The 25,000-nt window shown below is 35.2% G+C and overlaps 1 protein-coding gene across 3 annotated transcripts in view; it reads right to left on the bottom strand.

Annotated features, from left to right (window-relative positions):
- The window catches only part of LOC135217328 (alpha-N-acetylglucosaminidase-like), a 266,886-nt gene that overhangs the window by 1,838 nt on the left and 240,048 nt on the right, over window positions 1-25,000 (bottom strand). For all 3 annotated transcript variants that reach the window (XM_064253128.1, XM_064253129.1, XM_064253130.1), the window contains exon 18: window positions 17,093-17,360. In XM_064253128.1, the coding sequence (XP_064109198.1) occupies window positions 17,093-17,360 (268 nt within the window). The remainder of the gene's footprint in view (window positions 1-17,092; window positions 17,361-25,000) is intronic.

Raw genomic sequence — 25,000 nt, 5'->3', positions numbered from 1 at the left:
CTCATGTTTACAGCACCCACCTTTTTTCCATAGGCTGTCACAAATGCGTCTAATTTCATTGTGCAAACATGACTTTACAATGGTCGCTTCCTACATTTCAGCAGTTTTACAAACAAGCAGTTTTCCTTTTCACAGGTACTACAGACATCCAGCTGCCCTCCTTACCTTAGTGATACTATCATAAAACTTTTTTATTCCTGTTACTCATAAAAGTAAACCGAAATTCTAGTGTGCGTAAGTCATTTCCATTCTTTTCCGGATTTCTGTCGATCCTCATACCTTTTACTCCTGGTTTCATTTTATTCTTGGATACATGAATATTTTCTGTATATTTCACCGAACTTTCCAAACTTTTCAGATTTTTGTACACAATACTTCACCGTTCGCAAACATCAACTGAATTCCATATTCCAGTTTCCGGTCTCAAAGGGTAGAAGTATTCGCTCCCGAAAATATTACAGGCTCCCTATACACACTCACACATACACACACCCATACATAATATATACTTATATATATAGTATATGTAGTATACACATATATATATATATATAATATATATATATATATATATATATATATATATATATATATATATATAATATATAAGTGATATGTACATTTCTTCGCTTCTTGACCTTCACGTGGAACTCTCTTCCATCTCAACAGGTGAATATAACCATTCAACAAAGCATCTACTGAATGATTTACTGACGCCTTATATCATTGGATATACTTTCACAAAATTGCTTTTTCGGCTCAGAAATGTTTTTGTTGCCAAGACTTGAAGAAAAGATTGAACAGAGCTGGTTACTTTTTTATTGCAGCAGACGTACCTGTATCCCTTTGAAACTTTTTTAGGATCATTATAATTTTTAAATCAGTCTGTAGTCCTTTTATTTTCCTTCATGTCATTTTTGTCTGCTGCTGAATTTTATTCTTTCCTCTATCTTTGATACAATATTTTAGATATAAATGCAGGTCAAGACCACCACAATGATGTATCATGTAGAAGTTATTTCCTCTTCGAGGATGAAATAGGCTTCAAAAACATCCTCAAGGCTGTTCTTTGGTTATTCAATTTCTTTTTCCTTATAGAGTCTTGCAGGATTTTTGTGAGAAGTTTATAACCAAAAGATATACGAAAGTTGTTTCATTTTTACATTTTTGTGGCGTCTCTTTTTCATCAGAAAGTAGATGTAGGTGTGCCCAATGATGACTATTGCGAATTTTTCTCGAGTGTTTTTGAGTGCTTCTGATATTTGTAAATTTTTTCCAACAAAACTGAAACGAAAGAGGTCTATCACTTTTCACCTAAGTTCAAAAGATTCTTACAAAGGCCGGTCATTCTTTCCATTTCTGCCTCGTTTATCGATATTCTTTAAATCACCACAACATGTTGCTACGATGTGAAGTTTCCTATACCTCTTACTCTAATTGGAATTTCTATTGAAAGCTGACAAATCGTTATCTATCGATTTCCCATACATCTGTGAAATCCTTTGTTGCTGGTTTTCTAGAACTCTGCAGAACCAAAAAGTGTCGTAATATTTACTCTCTTTGCTAAAACTTCTCTCTTATGTATGTATGTATTAGGGCTCGTGCCTGTATGATAAGGCGCCCTATGAGGTAATGTTAGACTAGCGATAATCTATACGCTAAGTCGGTTGGTATTGCACTTCCATCTTCAATGGAGTGTCTGGGGTTTTGTAGATCACTTACGAAGTCGGTATTATCTTTACGACGATGTGTTAAACTCATGGTTCGGTGAGGTTCTTGTAGAAAACACAAGGTATAAAAATAGTATATTCTTCTGAAGTTTTACATGATGAAGATCAGATATGATCGTACAAGTCTTCTATGACGATAGCTTGATCGCTTCTGCCAATGATGATGGCTAATCCTATTCCTCTACATGATAAAGCTTAGGTAAAGAGGTACAGGTCTTCTAATGACGATCACTAACTCTTCTGCCTGTCTACCATCTCTGTTACAAGTTATGAAGGAAAACAGACAGTAGTTCGAACATATGGAACATACATACAATGACATAGTTTCATCGAACACACAATCGAATGAGACACGCTACAGATCACGTAGGCCGTTTGAATAATAGGTCGGGGTAGTTGTCTCAAGCAGGGAGCTTGGACTGTTTTCAAAACAAATGAATGACCACAGGTGACGGCATGTTATCTTAGCCTACATACTTATGGTATACGTCATCTTTAGCGTTCTCTTAGTCTGATCACAATCCTGCAAGCAATCTGGTCTTTTATATATATGGACTAACATTCCATATTTTTATTATGTAAACACTTACATTAGCTCGGTCAGCTACCAAAACCAACTACTGAATATTACTCAAACTTGACTTGCATTTGACTTATAGGAGTGTGATACAGACACTATGTGAATATATATATATAAGTAAATAAAAATTCATGGTGTACATGAATTGATTCAAGTAATAAAATATAAAACAATGATATTGGTAAATAATAGTGATCACATGATATATAATGATACAGTTTTTCACTTCATCTCTTTAAGATACTTATGCCACAGAAAATACTAATGTACTCTGATAATTGCATAGAATGAAGATTAACATGATAAAAAATCATATTTTCTTTTTAACTGATAAAAATTTCATATATGAATTGATAAAATTATTAATGTTTATGCTGATTGATTCGTTGATTTTTATGCTAAATGTTATATATCTGATTCATTAATCAATATACTAACTCATAAATAACTGCAGATATTGGTATGATAAAAGGTAACAGATTGATTATAGGCTACCTGATTTGTTTATACATATGTATATGGATTCATATAATTATGATTAATATATGTGCACTTTAAATAGATTCCTATTGCGTACACGCAAAAAATATATTTCGATTCTGTTATTTATGATCAATTATATATAGGATACATGATACTTTATATATATAGGATACATGACCGAGGTTATACTACTTCACTTTTAACTAGCTTTCGAACAACTTTTCGTCCATTACACAGTTCCAGACAACCACCTTTAGCCAATTGAAACGGCCTTTTTCAATGGTTAAAACAAGGGGAAAAATTTGCCTGGGCGGGTCCAACGTTCTATTTTGCGCTCATACTTATTCTCTGCATCCTAAGCTACACGATTACGTTCGCGATGAATAGATCATCCCAGCACGAGTCCTTCGCCAGCAAAGTAGAGTTGAATATCCTTCGGGTCGTAATTGTCGGAAGTATGTCCCTTTTTGTAGTCGATTCCGACAGCCGCTGGGAGCATTCCGCATTAAAACGAGATTAACGACGAGATACGGTGTCGGTCGAAGAAGTCCATGAAATTCCTTTCACATTGTAGGCGGTTGTTACTTGACTGTAGTCGTCCGCTGCGACGAACGATTTTTTGAAGTTGCGATGTGAAACTCTCGTACTGCAGGATACTGTAACCAGGTTCCATTAATCAGCCTGCAAGTGAAATTATACTTGTCACAAGGGCAAAGTAAATTCAGACGACATCCAAATACAGGGGAGGGGAGAGAGCCATTTAGACCAGACTTAACCCACATGAATTCGCTGATATTTTGGAATTCAGAAGAGTTCCGCTGTACAAACTTTTTATCCATGGCATTAACAATGAGTGAAACCTATCCAGGTCTATGATGACTCGTAAAAATATCCATAATTATAAAAAATAAATAGATATCAATACGAATCTCAAAGAAAATTCGATATTACTGGTAGTAAGTTACTAGACAAAGAAGTGGAAAATGGAGCTATTTGTAAGATTGCCAGGCAGCATAAGAGTCAAAGAGAATATTAATCATGATTCTATGTGCCCTAACAAAAGTTTCATATTCAATTTTCTCGTGCGCATCCTCTGAGGTTAATTTTTTTTGTTTTTTAAAAACTTTATAAATAGGAAGGAGATGCAACGAAAAAAAACCCACTATGTAACTAATTTCTAAATAAATCTTTGGGTTTTCCAAGAAAATGTGACATTTTGATAAATGTTTTACTTGAATTGTAATAGGCTAATGTTGCAAGTAAATATTTCATATTCATATCGTGATACTTCCAAATGTCATGAGGTTCATAAAAATTAATTCATTTTGATGTTATAGAAATTCTATTTCCTTATTTTTGTTATTAATTTTAAAATGATTGCAAGTTGTATGCGCACACGATAGACACTTGTACTAACGTCTGCCTTGCCCATGAGAAGTTCGGGCTAGGCATTCCTTTCTCCAGTCAATCTGCTTTGCAATCGCGAGATGAAGCCTGTGTAAGCAGATTATTGAGGTTAAAAGGAACAAATGCTGATACGGCAATGATGACGTCGTCACTTGGCAGGAGATTGCTCTCAGCCAGCTAAGAGTTACGTTACTTGCTGTAAGAGATACGACTTTAGTATTTTCAAATGATATTTTAGTTTTGTTTTTAATTCTCCACCCGCATGAGAAGAATGTCTGAAAAAAAACAGTACCAAAATTGAACAATATATTAGTTTCATGTTGGCATTATGTTAAATAAATATTCCTTATTCAAACTATATGAAAAACAAAGGTTTCCATACAAATTCTATATATTTATTAGCCCTGTATAAGATTCATATAGGATTATTCCATAGATAACATTTTCACTTCTAGACTTCCTGACTTTAAAATCTCTTTTATTTTATTTTATTTATTCTATTTATTATTATTTTATTTATTTATTTATTTATTTTTTTTTTTTCATTGACTACGAATATAAATCACCGGGACAGACAATATGTCAGTAGATTTTTGGATATGTGTTTGAACTTTTAGCTTATTTGTCATTACTAAAGCGTTAAGTTAGAGTTAAACATCTTTACGCATATATATTTGGTTACGTTTTGCTTATTGATTTTATCGTGATTCCTTTTTTATTATAATTTGTAACCCTTCCGACTTCTTACGGAGTGTATTATATTGACTCCACTTGTATCCATATTTATTTTATTTTTTTATATTTATTTATTTATATATTTTTTTATATATTTGATAAATTAATGGTTGGCTTGAATAGTGGAAAAGTGTTCTAGCGGCGTACCGTATAAGGCTACTTGCGGCATCAATTCTATAGATACAAGATATAAATGATAAAGGTATTTAAAACCGCGAGAACCGCTATAATCCGGTCGGATCCCAATATCACGAGTTGTAACTCGTAAGACATTGACACTTCCTATTTAATTATCCGTTATTCTACCAAACCGATTGACTCTGGGTGATCAATATATTATTGGTTTTCTTAATGGAAAGGAATTCACACCACGTGTTAAGGAGATTATTATTGATTTACACACCCGAGTCACAGATTATTATGTGTTGAATTCCATATTTACTGATTTAGCACTCATAAATATTCGTAACGCACTCAATTGCGGTGTTTGTTTTTAGTGCTATTAATTCTATATAACGTGTCAAGGAACTATTAACACTAAGAAGTGTTTATTCCCTCTGTCAGACTCGTAATTCTGTTAATAATTCTACGTATATTCTTTCAAGGATTGATTTGGCACAGGATAGGCTCCTAAACTGACAGGTGTCTTAGTGTATCCCTTGTTTTCATACACGTGTTACAATTAGTTATGTGCTTTTTATATCTGTAAGCATTGTAGGCCGTAAAAGAGTGATTTGGCTTTCTGTGACATACTATGGAACCCTGGATGACGGAATGCAACCAGTTTATGACGATTGGTATGAAAGAGATTATTATTTACTACCTGGTCGTTAGTCATCTGCTGTGTTCTTCGGGTTTTGCCTCGTACGGACCTACATATAATACTACATTTGATTACATTATTCTGATACACATACCTTAAGTATACTATTGCTTTAGGGTTTCTGCTCGAAGTGTGTATTGTTTTTGCTTAGCCGCTGACCCTGTTTCCGTTTCGAAGTGTTTATTGTTGGGTTATGTCTGCTGTGACGCTTGCTTTGTTCAGTTTGTAACAGTTCTGCGCTCCGACCCAGATATTCAATGCTCGCGAATCTCTTGGGTTAAGGAATTTTCTTGTTTAGATACGGTTTTAACAATAGGTACGGATGTTTCTATATTTTTTAGTCTAATTAATGGTTCTTTGCAGTATGTGCGGGATTTTCGGGATAATGCGTCAGCTATGATAATTGCTTTCCCAGGTAGATATCTTATCTTGGCTCCAAAGACCTGAATGATCATTGTCATCGAGTTCCTTTTGGACTGTGATTAAAGCCTTTGAAAAACTCGGTAAAGGACTCATGTTCAGTAAGGACTTTATCAGGATAGCCATAGATTATGAACTTAAAAGTGTACTAGTGTTAAAGATACCTAGTCCCTTCCTTGCCTATTACTGCATATTTACTTTCAGAGGGCTTTAGTTTACGTGAATAAAAAGCTATAGGGAAGAACTGTTTATCATATTACTGAAGTAGTATCCCTCTTACCCCCCCTTGTCTGAGGCGTCTGTTGCAATAAAAAAAAAATTGCCTTATTTAAATCAGGGATTTTTAAGTTAGGTAAGCTGCATTTTCCGCTTTTAAGATATCGAACGCCTGTTGATGCTTTTCAGACCATAATAAATCTACGCTCTTCTTCGTAAGATCTGTTAAAGGAGCTGTCATGATTGAAGAGTTACATATTTACATACGATTGTAATACCCACTACAGCGCAAAAGTGCTGTATCCCCCTTTTACGTTAATAAGTACCGGAAAGTTATGAATAGCCGACACCTTACCATGGACTACTTTTAAGACCTTGACCAGACACATAAAACCTAGATAAACATGTTCGGTTTAAAAAACTCTCATTTAGATATGTTACTCTGAGATTATTTGTCTTTGTCTCTGTAGCACTAGCTCTACTTTATGTGAATGTACTTCTAAGGTATTAGAAAAGATTACAAGATCATCCATATAGGCATGTAGGTTATCCCTTAAAAGTCTCCAAACACTATATTATAATTGGGGTGCAACGTAAGCCGGAGGCATACGTAAAAATTGATAATGTCCCCTGAGTGTGCTGAAAAAAAAAACGGTGTATGAGGTACAATCACTTAGGTAATGGTATCAGGTAAAAGCCTTTAAGTAAGTCCAAGTTGGTGAAAAAAAAATTTATTCTAACCTAACAGAGATAAGATGTCGTCGGTACATCGCACTGGAAACTATCGGAAGTCGTTTCCTTGTTTAAGCGACAGAAATCTACGCAGATACGCCAAGTCCGATCTTTTATGGCATGACGTTTGAGGGAAAAAATTATATGGGCTTATTTGTTTTTTTTTTTTTTATTTCCTAATGACTCCTATTACTAACATTTTTCAACTTCGTCATTTATCTCTATTTTAAAATTTCATTGAGAATCTATACGAAGGTACGTAAATAGCTTAATGTTTGTCCTTAGACCGTATTTTGTGTTAAATTACATCCGTTTTTTCCCAGAGATCACTCGCTAGTGGAGAAACTTCCTGGTATTCAGATAAAAGATAAAAAAAAAATTCTGCTGAATCACCTCTGCTTGAATGACTTTACGGATATTACTTTAGATAGATTATCAGAGAGATTCATCACGACTGGTTGGGCGTGATTAAAAATTAGCAACAATAAAAATGCGATATTTATAACTTCCGTATCCACGATATGTATACTTTTAGGGCTTTGTTCGCGGAAATCGTTATATTTCAGAGTGTCGGGAAGGATTAAAATTTCATTTCCCAGCAAAGTCTTTTTACACGCACTAAGACATTCGAGGGTGCATGCTTCTCGAGATTTTGCGTGCAAAGTACGACTGCGGTTGTGGGAGAATTCTGTTGGGTCATTTGAACAGAATGTTACGATTCATGAGACAAATGTATAGTTCCTTTATATAAGTTATTATTTGATTAACTGTCTCATTTTTGTTCAAACGGATTTTAATATGTTTGAAGGTTTTATAGGATTTTCCTTTGATAAACACGCCTTATTTTGCAGGATGTAAGATAATAATATGTATACCCCTAGATGGATCTTACAATTACACTACATACAGATCAACGTTTTTTATAACTATAGAGGTATCTGTAAACGCTCGCTTATCCGGACTTCTCATTAGGGAAGTTCGAACAACAGACGGTGAGTCCGTAAATACAAGATATTACGTGTATTAAAGAAATAAAACAAGATATTCTAATTTTTACGGCGCGTACAGTCGGGCTTAATCCACCAGTATTTATTATAACTTAATGTATTAAAATTACTAGAACCTGCTCTGATTACTTGATACTGTCGTGTGATGCATAGGAAAAATCCTTTTTAGTTCAAAAAGATATCGGTATGTATGAACCAACATCGCTTTTCCCCACTCTGCTAGAGTCGCTTATTGTGTGGAATTTGCTATGTTTTGAACACTTCGGCAGTTTTTGACTAACCTTGACCGCTTGACTAGGTGACACAGTAACCGAGTTTGCTTGTTTGATTCTGAAAGGCTACTGTTTCTATTTCTTTTTGTAATAATTAGGATCCTTCTCTTTATTACCATCGGCAACGTATTGTGTGTTTTTAGCATTATGTTGCTGGTTACGTATAAAGCAATGAATGATGAACTATTAGGAACTGAGCGATTACTAATAAGACAAGTTATCACTACTGCATACAATTTTAACTGTTTGTACTTCATTCTTTGCTAAAATTTGAAATAGTGAGGGATCCTGGTCAGCGCATTTAGCCTGATGAAAGTTTTTTACAGACATGTTATTCCTTGCAATCCAGCCATATTTTAAAGTTGAGTTGAGTCATTGAGGTTCGATATTTTATATAACTCAAAAAACTCAAGGCTAAAACTGCGATCGGGACTTGCAAAGGAGCATTTATTGTCATGACCCGAAATAGTGTTACCTCTAATTTATATAGATTTGTACGGGTGTTCCACTTGTTTTTTTTTTGTGTGTTTTCTAATCACTACGGTGCTTAACGACCCTATCCATGCATCTGTATAAATACAGACGTCCACTGCGTAAACGCATATTCACTGTTTAATATGATTTGTTACGTAAGGGATTAATAATCACAAAAAATGATAAAGTTAACATAGTATATGATTATGATATTTCAGTAGAACTTCTGGAAACAGACACTCAAAGATAAAAACTCGCAGTAGCGAAATCTCAATGATATAGATAATTTCTGTAAAAAAAGTAAGATTAAGAATGTCTCGTAACTTCAGCCACAGGAATAACGAAATTCGACCTGCAAGGAAACACTCAAAGTTACTCCAAATGATAAAAAATTGTACTTAGCTTGCTTTTGTGGGAAGTCACGGTGTTCCGATAACGACACACGGCCTTGGTCCTCCTCTCTATTTAGCGGACGACCTGGTTTTGGCTTCAGTTTCCCCCGTGCGCGTTGTTTCGATGATTCGAGCCCTTGAAAGATCCGATGCTGCAGACGCGTTCGGTTTGTTTCTTGGAGTGCCGGAAACGCTCACTAACGATGTTTTCTTGAATGATTCTAATGAGAGACGAAGCTTGCGTTGTCGTAGGAAAAAGGACACGTCGGTTTTGTTTCTTGAAGTTATTCACTAAACAATGATACTAAGTTGCTTGAAGAATCTGTTGCTTTCGTCGTCGTTGAAGAGTTTCTTATTGTTTTCTGAAGTCGCTCACTAACGATGATACTATGTTGCTTGAAGAATCTGCTGCTTCCGTCGTCGTTGATTTCTTATGATACATGATTTATTATTCTGGTTTATCTTCGTAGGACGTTGTAGAGTTCTTCTGGTCCGCTGGCCACCAAATTATTAGGCTCGTGCTGTATGATAACGCCCCTATGAGGTAATGTTAGACTAGCGATAATCTATACGCTAAGTCGGTTGGTACTGCACTTCCATCTTCAATGGAGTGTCTGGGGTTTTGTAGATCACTTATGAAGTCGGTATTATCTTTACGACGATGTGTTAAACTCATGGTTCGGTGAGGTTTCTTGTAGAAAACACAAGGTATAAAAATAGTATATTCTTCTGAAGTTTTACATGATGAAGATCAGATATGATCGTACAAGTCTTCTATGACGATAGCTTGATCGCTTCTGCCAATGATGATGGCTAATCCTATTCCTCTACATGATAAAGCTTAGGTAAAGAGGTCAGGTCTTCTAATGACGATCACTAACTCTCTTCTGCCTGTCTACCATCCTCTGTTACAAGTTATGAAGGAACAGACAGTAAGTTTGTATTCGAACCATATGAACAATACCATACGAATGGACATAGTTTCATACTGAACACACAATTCGAATGAGGAACACGCTACAGATCACGTAGGCCCGTTTGAATAATAGGTCGGGAGTAGTTGTTCTCAAGCAGTGGAGCTTGGACTGTTTTCAAAACAAATGAATGACCACAGGCGTGACCGGCATGTTTCTTATCCTAGCCTAATACTTAAATGGACTAGTCGTCATCTTTATCGTCTCTTAGTCTGGATCACATTCCTGCAAGCAATCTGGGTCTTTTATTTATAATTATGGACTAACATTCCATATTTTTTATTATGGTCAACATTACATTATTTATGTATGTATATATGTGTGTATATATGTATGTACTATGTATGTATGTATATATTTGTAAACAAGTGATTTCTACTCGAAACGGCAGAATTTTTTAAATCTGACGACAAAGGCAAAATATCTTGCACTCGCTTGAAACGGTTGAAAGAGCGAGAATGAAGGGAACAAGGCAACAAATTGGTCCATTCATCGATCTCTGGCCAATTTTTCTTCTTGTTGTAATTTCTCTTTATGCAAAAATGAAGACCTGAAACTCATTCTTGGATGATTTATCCTATATTATAAGCAGTGGCATGTTTAACAGAAAGAAGATCCTTACCAGTTCTTTAGATTTCTGCTGCCAAGATAAAAATACAAAAATGGAAGTTCTCTTAAAATTCCATTTCCTTTCAGAGAATTGTAATGATAAGACATACCCCTTTGTTTCTCCTTATTATCAAGTTGTTGCTAGATAAGGGAACCAGACTACTATTCAAACTGGCATTTCCATTGATAAATAAAATGGTTACATTACTAAATCCATTTTCGTTCGTTATTATTAGCTAAGTACAGATACCAGATTCTTCTTGAAACTTTCTCTTTTGCTCTCATTCTATTCCTTCTCCCATCAATATAAGAACTGCCTCAGCTCTTCCGCAGCTACGCTCAGTGTTAAGCCTTCATTTTAGGTCTCCTATTTTCAGTGACAGAAAACTGGATGACTGTATCATTATTCAGAAAGTAGAAAAACTTAGTATCAGTTAAGGAAGATCACATCTGCGTTATCCAGTAACTGTACCTTGAAATCAGTACCCGGATAGCGTTCGAACTGTGACAAACAATAACATATGTTTACCTTCTCTATAAAAGTACTGTGTAAACAAATGAGACGTGAGATATTTCTACAAGGAAAACAGGAACCTCATGTAACTGATTTTTCCAAGCCCACCATATATCGATGATCGTTTTTATAATGATTTTGCTCTTATGTACCACTGTTAACGTAAACGTTTTTCATCTATACTGCAGAACTCTACATCTTCATAACAACTTAGATTTGGCAAACTTTATGAACGGAATTCACCTTATTTCAGTTCATATTAGGTGGAATGGAGTAGATAAATCCAGACAATTTATCAACTGTAATTCCCGTTTGTTTACTTGCAAAGTCAGTTTAACCTGTTTCTTCCAAGAATTTTAAGCTATTCGAGTAACGATAAGCAAAGCATAGACAATAAATATTTTGGATTGAAATATATTTCTTACAAGAGGATTACAACCTGAAGAGTGTCATTATATTTTTTGCATAGGAACAATACAATACAAGGAGTGTCAGTTATTACTCGGGATGAAACTATTCTTACTGTATTTCAGTAAACTTAAAGATATATGTAACAATCTCCAGTGTATTACTATATAGTGAATGTCCTGTGGACCACCGAGTGAGAACCACTGCATTAGATGCTACAAAAAGCCTTTTCATTACAAAAAAAAATCATCCGCATCTGTACAGCTGTCGTCTGACGTATGGCCTTTTGTTAATTGCCGATATTTTAGTGAATATTTATAATCTCTTGCTTACAAAAGTAATTAGTTCAGACGCCAAAGTACTAGGGATAACTTTCCTTAGGCTACTTTTGAAGCTACTTTTGAAAGGTCGATATGTTTTCAAACATATTAGCATCAACCAGATGGTACTGTTGCATTTTGTTTTCCATAGTTATTATAGGATAAAGGCTATAAAACTCATTCTTTCAGTACTCTATAACTAGCGAAATGAAAAAAATTACTTTCAGTTAATACTTTACTGCGCATATCAAGAGCTACGGCACATTAAGTTTCATTAAAAAATAGAACTTAGAATTATGATATATAAAACGGTTCCCTACAAAAATTATGTAAAACGACTACTGCCATAATGAAAAACAAAATCCACTTCCTTTCTCTTGTAATACACCAAGATCTACTGTACAACCACATATGAGAGAAATGGCTTCAAAGGCATCGTAGTTTTGTGCATTTAGAATCCATCTGGTTTGTATTCAAATGGACCGTCGTACAATACAAGATTCCAGTTTTCTGAGTGTGAGTCTTCGCGTCTTAGGCAACAACCTATATGTAGGTGCCGCCTTTCCTTTGCTCACTTAATATATACGACAGGAACACAAGCATCAGACGGCTCCCGTATCTAAATCCATTATTCTTATTACCAGGTAATGCTGCATGAATAAGTGATGCCATCTCTATTCGCTAGGCTACGATTAATGATAAGATTAAAGCGTCTCGCATTGGTATGCCATTATCATAATGAAAACATGAATGCCTTTCAATGACTAGATGTGTAACATTATGCAAGTTACTCCCATACTACCGTCTGTCTGTCTGTCTCTTTGTTTGAGAAATGCTTCTCCAAGTAGGGGGATCAAAGGCCAGTGAAGATGCAATCCTTGGCAATTGAATTGAATTCGACTTTGACCTCCAGCTGCATTGCACAAATGTTTCTCAGAAACTCTCATACTACTACACTAACTTTAAAAATTGATATGCGTTGAGTTATAACTCTCTCTCTCTCTCTCTCTCTCTCTCTCTCTCTCTCCTCTCTCTCTCTCTCTCTCTCTCGCTTTTGTTAGATTAATTTCAAAACTTTTATCTTTAAGACTAGCGTCAGTTTAAATGAAAATCTAATTTCTTTAAAATCTAGAAAAACAATGAAGTAAATCTTTGGATTCAGAAGAGACCTTGGAGTCATACTAGTTCATTCTTCATTTCTTCAATATAAAAAAATCGTTCAATTTGTGTGTGTGTTTGTGTGTGTGTGTGTGTGTGTGTGTACCACATTCGGATAAACTTATTTGCAACACTATGATGATCTATACATGCCATTTAAAGATTTTTATGTACTGTACTGTCACACGTATTCGTTTTCATTTTTTATACCGGTAGTTGGGAGTAAATGTTGCGTTTGAACATTTATCATTTTAAAGGACCTAAAGTGTATTTAGCAGATGTTATATAGGAAAGTAGTATATCAACAACAGAACGTTTTACGCCCCTCCAAGTGATAACGGGTGAAGAAGATTATAAATCTTAGCACATTTAAAGGAAGCATGGTAATAGTTACAAATGTTTATGTTTATAGCTACATCTAACTTGGCCATTTACATTATGCCAAATAATTGCTTCACAATATGAAATTGGGACATGATACTCTTCTCCCTCTGATACTTAGCTTGAGAATTCTCTTTCTATTTACATTTCTTTGATTACAATAATATCTCCTTTTCCAGAGTTGGGCTCATCTCACCTCTGGAATCAAGACGCTCTCTTCTTTCCTTCGGCCTTCTTTTTCTTGTTTATAGTCAGTCAAGGCTAGACAAGTGTACCGGATTACCAGTATCATTACTTTTCCAAGAGAGTTGAATCATTAAAATAACTTAAATTCTACAAAAATGACTTTGCTTTTAAATTACCAGTAAGTGCCATCCTTTCCCGCTCTATAAAACCTGCTAAACACATCTTCGGCTTCTTTAAGAAACTTTCTAACTTTCACTCAGTTATTTCCGTTAACAGAATATAATACCATCTCGAGCTTCTCTCCTCTCACACCCAAATTTACGGGAAAAGTATCAGAATTTTTTTTTTATGATTCATTTCGTCATTTTAAATCACACGCAGTTTTAGATATCTTTTGCATATTCAACCATAAAAACGTGTCTAGTCATACAGAGCAGGTTACTGCACTAATAGCCAAAAAATGTCATCATCTCGGTAGCATTCACTTACAAAATCCTGTCATAAACACTCATGACAGTGTTGGCTCGATGACAAACAGTATCTAATCAGTGATTCACCTCTTTTGTTAGTTTACCCAGGTATTAATAGTGTTCGATATGCGAAAAGTTCATTGAAAACCACGGCATATATAAGACAGGGGAATTCTGAGCTATTCCTACAGGAGAAAACCTATAAACTTCAATTCATTACCCGCATTTATCAAATCTGTTACTTTCACCCAATAACATCAGAGAAAAAGAATATACAGGGTCACCGATATGACGAGCACCGTTATCTGGTAAAATCCTTCACGTCCACCTTATTCGGCTGGTGGAAGACGCATAATGCCGTTGCGAATTAATTAACCAGCTTTCCTTTTCGTTGGTTTATTTGTGATCTAAAGGACTTCGCTCTCGCTGCGCATTCAAATTTCAAAGCGCTGATATAATTAATATTTCAAACTGGGTCCGTACAGGTTTCGTTACTTCAACGTGTTATGCTTCTCGTACAAAATTAAATCTGGTCTTTGAGCCTCCCCGTGACAGCCTCTCTCTCTCTCTCTCTCTCTCTCTATTTCTCTCTCTCTCTCTCTCTTTCCGGTATTTTGTAGAGGTCTTCGACTAACGAACTGATTCTGCAAGGAATGGAGATTTACTGTAACTTTCCATTATTCATAAAGTTGGCCCTTATCTGTTCGTCAATCTTGGAGTGGCGATTTCCTTGCCGGATGTGTGACCTCGAGAGGCCATATTGAAAGGTCTCGGTCCAGCTCATAGTAATATTCTTTGTTACTATTGTATCTTTTTTACTTTTATTATTTTTTACCTTTTTAGTGTTAATATTATCTTATTATTATTATTACTATTAATATTTTATTTTGACTATTGTTATCATTGTATTATTGTTGCTGGTATTATTATTATATTATCATATTGGACCCAATGTCACAGAGAAAAAATACCTTACAAAACAGGTTGGCCTAAGCACTCCAACCATTATGGTCAAGGCCTAAGTATCTACTTTAAGCAGCGTTTAGCATGAATGGTTGCTGTAAATTATAGGACTCTCTTTGCTCACTAAACACTAACTAAAAGTAATGTACACTCACTAAACATTAACATTCACAATACACTTACACTCACTAAATGCTTACACTTACCATACACCCACACTCATTAAACACACACTTACTATACATCCACAGTCACTAAACACTCACACTTAACATACACTCACACACAATAACACTAAACACTCGCTGAATATTCAATGCTCTCTAGACACTCACTATACACAAAACGCTCACTAAACACTAATAAAACACTAAACACTCACTAAATACTTACTGTGCTCATTAAAAACTCATTTAATCCTAAAAATTCATAAACACTAAACAATAACTAAGCACTCACGATATATTGAACATTCATTAAGTACTCACTATACACTAAACAATCATTAAACACTTACAAACTAGACATTCACTAAAACCTAATCACTCGCTAAACACTTGCAAACTCAACATTCACTAAACCCTAAACATTCACTAACATTCACAAAGCATTCACTAAAACCCTAAAGAATCGTTAAACATTCACTGAATACTTATACAATAAACGTTCCATAACATTCACAAAGATTCACTAAATACTTACTCATAAACATTAAGTAAACATTTATTCGCTAAACCCTGAAAATTCACTAAACACTTATTCATAAACATTCAGTAAACACTTATTCACTCAGTCCTGAACATTCACTAAACACTTATTCCCTAAACCCTGAACATTCACCAATCACTTACTCATTAAACATTAACGATAAAAAAATTCATAATCCCACTAATCTCTTCTTCAATTTGCTAGTTACCAGACATTTAAAGACGGCTGCAAGGCTTTGCAGCGCCGCCCTGGTGGAAGACCACCGATCTACATAGCACTGGTATAGAAATCGCAACTCCGATTATATATATAACATCTATGATACCATCTTAAATTTGGATTTTAAAGGATTTTTGGAAAACCTACTTGGTAACAGAATGTCTCTCCATTAATCCACCAAGTGCTTCCTTTTTCAAAACGATATATCATCTGAAATGAAAATTCTTCTGCCGTTGACTTGACTGCAACTGAGGGTATGGCGGCAAGGAATGAACTTTGCACTTTTGAAAAAATCTCACTTGAGTAAAAAGATGCGGAAATGGAAAAGTAGTGAGAATGAAGCGGATGAACATGAGAGGACAGGTCGAATTTCAATATTATTTTATCTTTCTATCGATGCGGCTGTAATATCCGTAATGATGATGGTAGATATATAATTAGTAATGATGATGGGAATCGATTCTGGTGTAAGTGTAATTTACATGTGCTCTCTGATCATCAAACACTACTTGCGAATTGCACATTTCATTATTGATTACATTCGGTGCCATTTTCTTGAATGTTAGACCTATGTGTGCTAATTAATTGTTGTTTATATATTATATATTTAGGTCTGCATATGTTTACTAGTGTCAGGATATTCATATTGATGTAGACTTATAACATTTGGCTGAAGTGTATCTGTTCCATGAACAAGATTTAGTCCTTCAAGAATTACGACAGGCTTGAAGTAGCATTTCACTTTCTGAAAATACCTATTGTTTTTTTTTGCCGAAATTACATTGCCTACAAGTGTTTTTTTTTTTTTTTTTTTTTTTTTTTTTTTTTTTTTTTTTTTTTTTTGAACGTTTGTCTACATTCCACTCACTGCAAATAAGACAACATCTGATATTTCACAAAAAGAAGCTTACCTGTTGGCTCTGTAGGAAATGTGGCGTTCACGTCCCTAGAGAAAGGTTCTTCTATTTCATCGAAGACTTTCTGCTCGAATGCATTGCTGTCGAAAGGCAGGCCGTCCTCAAGGCTCTCTATGAGCATGTTGCTGAAAAGTTTCCACCGGGGCTGCACGTAACGGGAGATCAGGCCCGACCACTGCTTACCAGCGTAATCGACGATCTGTCCTTCTGGGCCCCATATGGTCACTTGGTTCAAGGCGTTGTGTACGTACAACTCGCGCTCCTGAAGAGATAACAAAGAGCATATAAACTCCTGAAGGGATTTTCATAAAGCTGCACATGAGAAGTTATATGAGCGTGCAGCAATTTGTACTCTATACTTGAGAACAAGGGTTCCTAACATGGAGTACATGAATGTCTCAAAAATTATATAATTACGAATATAAAATTTTAATTTAATTTCCTATACTTTTACCTCATTGACAGATGCGTTTTACCATTACCAAAGATGTGCTGCTGTGTTATACCCTACTATGCGCGATTAACCCTATACGCCTCTCGAAACGATGAAGTTAGGCGCGGAAAACAACAGCTCTATGGCAGCGTCCATACAGGCTTCAATTCAGAGGTTGCAGGGAGATAAGAGCAGAGAATTCACTTGCTTTGTGGCCACTACGCCCTTGACTTGGAAACTGGAACTGCGCTTCCTGGTGGCGGTATACCCGCGTGTCCTCCATATGTTTTGCTCAACTTTCCCGTGATTTAGTCAAGATGCCGATGTAGTACAATTCGGGTTGTTATATAACAACTTAGCATTGGTATAAATATGACATAATGTACATTTTTGCTTACTATAACCTTCCTTTATTGTTACATTCAAGCATATCTTACTAGTTCAGTTTTACCTTCCACCCAGTTTGTTTATACATTACTTCTGTGCCACTGAAATGAGTACGTCGCATTTACGGAAAGAGATAAACTTACTCTGGAGACTGAATCTCTATTTAACACTAATGACCACGGTGACTATGGGCCATAGTTGTCCATCTGCTTTATTAAGTATATATATACACATATATATATATATATATATATATATATATATATATATATTTATATATATATATTTATATTATATATATATATATATATATATATATATAATATATATATAAACTATATATATATTATATACTTTTGGATAAAGACTATTCCTTTTAAAAATTTGTATCACCACACAGATAAAATTAGCTGTTTGCTGAAGGCCTTGAAATACATAGAAATAAAAAAATAATAGGTTATACTCGTATTTTTTCATAGGAATTTGCAGTTTTTATTTTATTTATTTTTTTTGCAATCCTTTCGTTGTGCGATATGGCTTTATACATTTACCTTTAATAACGATATTTGTACGCTAAAATCGTAGAATAAAGAGTTTAATATATGCATATTAAACTTTATTCTACGATTTTAGCAATATATATGTATAAATACACAAATATACATATATACTGTATACTTTCCCATTAAAACCGGGTCAAAAGAAGGGATGAAAGCGTAATCAAAGTACTTTGAAGTGCCTTTCCAATTTACAAGGCTAAACTTGATAAGTTTGAGGAAAGGGCATATAATCTGAAAGTTATTAATGGAATGGGAAGAAAGCTTCAGAAAGTCTCCCCCTAAGATGTGACGGAAATCTTAGAACGAAGTGGCTTTGTAACATCTGAAGCACTAAAGGGTCTTCAAAGTACAGGGTAAATGGGCACTGTACGCCAGTGGGGTCGATGAGCCGTTATCAAGGAGAGCTTTGAAGTTGTATGGAAGCTTTCCAAAAAGAGAACCAACCCCAAGACAGATGATAGAGGACGGATGTAGCAGTGAGCGGACCTTTCTTATCCTAACGGAAACCTCTTGATGGCCTAATAACTTAATTGGCTTAAACAGCAGCTACCTGTTTGAAGGCAGACATTCAGAAAAAGGTAAAAAAAAATATTCATGGAGGTCAGGATTGTCGTTTAGAAGCATTGTCTAATTCATGTAAGAGAGATGAAAATAGTCAAAGGAATATATATGTAAGTGTTTACATAATAAAAATATGGAATGTTAGTCCATATATATGTTCATATGTTCGAGTTACTATCTGCTTCCTTCATAACTTGTAACCGAGATGGTAGATGGAGCAGAATAGAGTTAGCTATCGTCATTAGAAGACCTGTACCTCTTTACCTAAGCTTTATCATGTAGAGAGAATAGAATTAGCCATCATCATTGGCAGAAGCGATCAAGCTATCGTCATTAGAAGACTTGTACAATCATACCTGATCTTCACCATGTAAATTCAGAGAATATAAGTATTTTTGTACTTCGTGGTTTCTACTAGAACCTCACCTAATCACCGAATCATCATGAGTTTAACACATCGTCGTCATAAACAGAAAGATAATACCGACTTCGTAAGTGATCTACAAACCCCAAGACACTCCATTGAATATGGAAGTGCAATACCAACCGACTTAGCGTAAGATTATCGCAAGTCTAACATTACTTTTAGGGCTGTTGCCTTGTATGATAAGGCGCCCTATGAGGTAATGTTAGACTTGCGATAATCTTACGCTAAGTCGGTTGGTATTGCACTTCCATATTCAATGGAGTGTCTTGGGGTTTGTAGATCATTTGGCTATAGGTGGTTGTCTGGAACTGTGTAATGGACGAAAAGTTGTTCGAAAGCTAGTTAAATGTGAAGTAGTATAACCTCGGTCATGTATCCTATATATATATAAAGTATCATGTATCCTATATATAAATGATCATAAATAACAGAATCGAAATATATTTTTGCGTGTACGCACTAGGAATCTATATATGAATGATCATAAATAACAGAATCGAAATATATCTTTGCATGTACGCAATAGGAATCTATTTAAAGTGCATATATATTAATCATAATTATATGAATCCATATACAATGTATAAACAAATCAGGTAGCCTATAATCAATCTGTTACCTTTTATCTTACCAATAACTGCAGTTATATATGAGTTAGTATATGGATTAATGAATCAGATATATAACATTTAGCATAAAAATCAACGAATCAATCAGCATAAACATTAATAATTTTATCAATTCATATATGAAATTTTTTATCAGTTAAAATATGATTTTTATCATGTTAATCTTCATTCTATGCAATTGTCAGAGTACATTAGTATTTTCTGTAGCATATGTATCTTAATGAGATGAAGTGAAAAACTGTATCATTATATATCACGTGATCACTATTATTTACCAATATCATTGTTTTATATTTTATTACTTGAATCAATTCATGTACACCATGAATTTTTATTTACTTATCTATATATATATATATAATATATATATATATATATATATATATATATATATATATATATATATATATATATATTCACATAGTGTCTGTATCACACTCCTATAAGTCAAATGCAAGTCAAGTTTGAGTAATATTCAGTAGTTGGTTTTGGTAGCTGACCGAGCTAATGTAAGTGTTTACATAATAAAAATATGGAATGTTAGTCCATATATATAAAAGACTAAAACTAAAAAGGTCAACCAGATTGCTTGCAGGAATGTGATCAGACTAGAGACGCTAAAGATGACGTATACAATAAGTATGTAGGCTAAGTTGACATGCCGTCACCTGTAGTCATTCAATTGTTTATAAACTTTAGTCCAAGCTCTCTGCTTGAGACAACTACCGCGACCTATAATTCAAACGGCCTACGTGATCTGTAGTGTGTCTCATTTTGATTATATGTTCGTATGTAACTATGTCATCTGATTGTATGTTCATATGTTCGAGTTACTATCTGCTTCCTTCATAACTTGTAACCAAGATGGTAGATGGAGCAGAATAGAGTTAGCTATCGTCATTAGAAGACCTGTACCTCTTTACCTAAGCTTTATCATGTAGAGAGAATAGAATTAGCCATCATCATTGGCAGAAGCGATCAAGCTATCGTCATTAGAAGACTTGTACAATCATACCTGATCTTCACCATGTAAATTCAGAGAATATAAGTATTTTTGTACTTCGTGGTTTCTACTAGAACCTCACCTAATCACCGAATCATCATGAGTTTAACACATCGTCGTCATAAACAGAAAGATAATACCGACTTCGTAAGTGATCTACAAAACCCAAGACACTCCATTGAATATGGAAGTGCAATACCAACCGACTTAGCGTAAGATTATCGCAAGTCTAACATTACCTCATAGGGCGCCTTATCATACAAGGCAACAGCCCTATATATATATATATATATATATATATATATATATATATATATATGTATATATATATATATATATATATATATATATATATACTTTGGTAGAATCTCTTTGCTTATGTACCTATTCGAACATTAAAACAAGACAAAAGTAAACAAAAGTACTCATTTTATTACTCTATTTCGCTAACACAAATGGGATTTCATGGAAATCTGTAACCATTACCATAAGCTTTAAGCTTCCTGTAGATTACATTAAAGCTTATGTATATTCAAGTAGCCTTTGTCTTTAACGTTTGATAGAGAATAAGCAACTTGCATTAAAGACAGCGAGGAGGCCGCATCACATGAAAGGTACTCTGCATAGGAGTCATTCCCATAAGGCTGCCAAATAATCCTTGCTATTATTCATGATAGAGAAACCTTCCTAATACTCCGCACATGAGACAATCAGATAGAAGATTAGCTGCTGTTATTGGACTTTGTCTCATTGTCCTTCTCTTCCATTATACTCGATCGGACGTTACGAGAAGTGGCTCCACACACATCGGGCAATCAACTGAACTGAGCAGCGAAGTGAAGATTCCAACCTCAGTCCCTTGATTGCCCCGGTAATGAGAATCTTGGCAAGGGTCACACTATACTCAGGGACGACGAAATGCTGCCGATGGAAGCATTACAGCAGAAAAATGCTGTCAATTGCTGGGGGAGGTTGCAAGAGCTTCCTTGCGACAAGTGGCTAACAACCTCATCCCCTTTTTGATAACTGGAGGGATATTCGACATTATTATTTCTGTTACTCTCCCATTTCTAGCATATTTATATTTTTTCCTATACATTCATAAACACTAAACATTTCTTCCTTTACTTTATCTCGCCATCTAATTCTCTGTCTCCTCGATCTTCTTCCTCTAACAGGTTCCTCCCAAGCCCCCTTCACTCCTTCCTCAACACATGCCCATACCATCTCAATCGTGATTCTCTTATCGCCTCTGTAATCTTAATTAAGCCTGCACTTCTTGTTTCGTCATTTTCCAGTCTCTCAAGCAGCGATATTCTCATAATCCACCACAGCATTCTCATCTCTGTTCTCTCAAGCTTTGCTTCCTCTTTTCTTTCCTACTGTCAACTTCATCCTAACATCCTCCGAAGCCTGTTGAATCACACCGCTTTATTTATATTATCACGTATGTCATTGACAAAGTGTCCCTCTCAGCATACCGTCCATGTATCTTCAGTTACCACATTATAGAGATCAGTATAATTCAAGTAACCATTCACTAGGTTGTAAAAGAAATGAATGTATGTATGTATGACTGTATGTAAGTATTTGGTTAGTGCAACGACTGAAAGTGGTTGGATACATGGTGTCTGGCGTTCGAGTCTCCCAGGAACAGAATCATTTATCAGTTATAATTTCCCCTCGGTGTTATTCCCGAGGTATAGAGCGAAGTTTATGTTAAACAATATTTGTATCTTAATATTTGGGTATGTAAAAATGTCACGGTGATGTGATAAAAATTCAAAATGTATATATATATATATATATATATATATATATATATATATATATATATATATATATATATATATATATATATATATAGTATTCTTGGGGTCTCCCATGTTCCCATTTCGAAGCTATTCGTTATCTGCAGAGATCGAATTTCATAGTTTACTTACAACTCTTACATTTTGCGTGCACACACACACACTCAAAGACACACACACACACACATATATATATATATATATATTGTGACGTTTGTAGATCGTTCCGTCTACCCAGATATTAATTAATTAATTTGATTTGGAAAACGGCAGCCATTTCTTCCAACTATCAGCTGATTTTTAGTAAAACGTGGGAAACCCAAAACCCGCCAGCCAGAGATAGGGGGTTCCCCAGTTGGGGGAAAGTAGTCTTTTGTCAGCTTTAGGGACGTATCTCAAAAGGGAAGGATGTAGGCAGATTGGTACTTCTTAGACCTATATCTTAAGCTCTCTTTCCTGTGACCCCTCTGCTGGCTTTATGCTCTGTTTCCAGGATTTGCCTTGCTCGTGGGGGGTTAAGCTGAATCCCAACACCCAAGCAAACCACCTGAATTCTGTCTCAGTCGTCTCCAGACGTGACCTTCGGATGGATGTCCGACCACCTGCCTTCCATTTAGGCCTATCCACGGCGTACTGGCGCGCCCGAGCCCCAGACCTAAGACAAAGCCGGGCGCCACATTTTCTACAAAGGTCCACACTGAACATTGCATCCAGGTACGTCTTGTGAAACAGCATATTGCCAGTCCCTTATCACCTATTATCTATTAGATCCTCGTTTTCCCAATTCAATTTCCAGCCCCAAAAGAAATAAATCCTTTCGTTCCCTCTCACTGCCTCATGGCCGCATGCTTCCCCTTGTGTGATCGTCCCAGACCAATGAAGTCATTGCATACCTCCGTGAAACATTAAAGGTTCCTTCTCCCCAGTGTTAGAGAATTAATTAATCAAAACAAGAAGTCATTTTTTTTCCTTTTATCTCATCTAATCTGGGATTCTTTTCCAGATTCCTTGAGCCACGTGTCATGTCTCTCTGCCCGCAAGTGTTGCATTACCCAAGTTTATGAGACCAGCTTTCATCCAATTACATTTTAGCCAGCTATCCATTTGTGAGAGATTATAAGTCCCAACGTGCGGACGCTGTATTCACTTTTCTCCAGGCCAGAACGAGCCTTTTGTAAATAAATAGCTGTAAAGTTTTAGCTGAGTCTCTGGCGACCTACCTATTCCTCTAGATTAATTGTCCATTATAAACCAGTTTTACGGTAAGTTCAATTAATTTCAACTTGTCCTCCTTCAATTATTTCCGTTTACGTATATAGCCTCTCTCAAGGCCGGCTAAATACGTAAAAATATATATATATAATATATATATATATATATATATAGATATATATATATATATATATATGTATATAATACTCATATATATATATATAATATATTATATATATATATATATATATATATATAATATATAGAGAGAGAGAGAGAGAGAGAAGGAGAGGCAAGCGAGAGAGAGAGAGAGAGAGAGAGATATGCGTGTGTGTGTGTGTGTGTATGTGTTTGTGTACGTGAAATACAGGAGTTGTAGGTAAACAAAAAGAAAGATGATCTCCGTGCAGATATCGAGTAGCTTCGAACTAGGAACACAGAAGTTCCCCACGATCTTTGCCATCTTATATAAAGGTTCACCTGAGAGTAAGATCAGAGGAGCTGTATCAGTTTCCATAAAAACTGGGACACCGCATCTAAATCGCGAGATTTCAAGCCTCCTCTTCAGCCTGGTTTTCAAAAATCCATACTTTTTCCTTCCTTGATTTTTTTCCACTTATTTTTCAGTAACTTCCATAATCCTTGCCTCTTTTTTCATCAGCTCCTTTGGTTGTGTGTGCAAGTTGCTACTCTCCCAAATTGCTCCATTTGTTGATTTTGCTGACGCAGGACTATGAACATGAACTCATAGACATTTTAATAATTTTCGTGTTGAATCTCATAGATACAAAAAAAGTCACTGTAATGTGCATTCAATATGATATCATCAGATTTCACTCTTACTATGGTAATGGTTCTTGCTCCCATTCTTTTTACTCT

This window comes from Macrobrachium nipponense, chromosome 7 (assembly GCF_015104395.2).
Source record: "Macrobrachium nipponense isolate FS-2020 chromosome 7, ASM1510439v2, whole genome shotgun sequence".
Classification (NCBI taxonomy): domain Eukaryota; kingdom Metazoa; phylum Arthropoda; class Malacostraca; order Decapoda; family Palaemonidae; genus Macrobrachium; species Macrobrachium nipponense.
The sequence above is the reverse complement of the archived record's forward strand: the minus strand, read 5'-3'. Positions and strand labels throughout refer to the sequence as shown.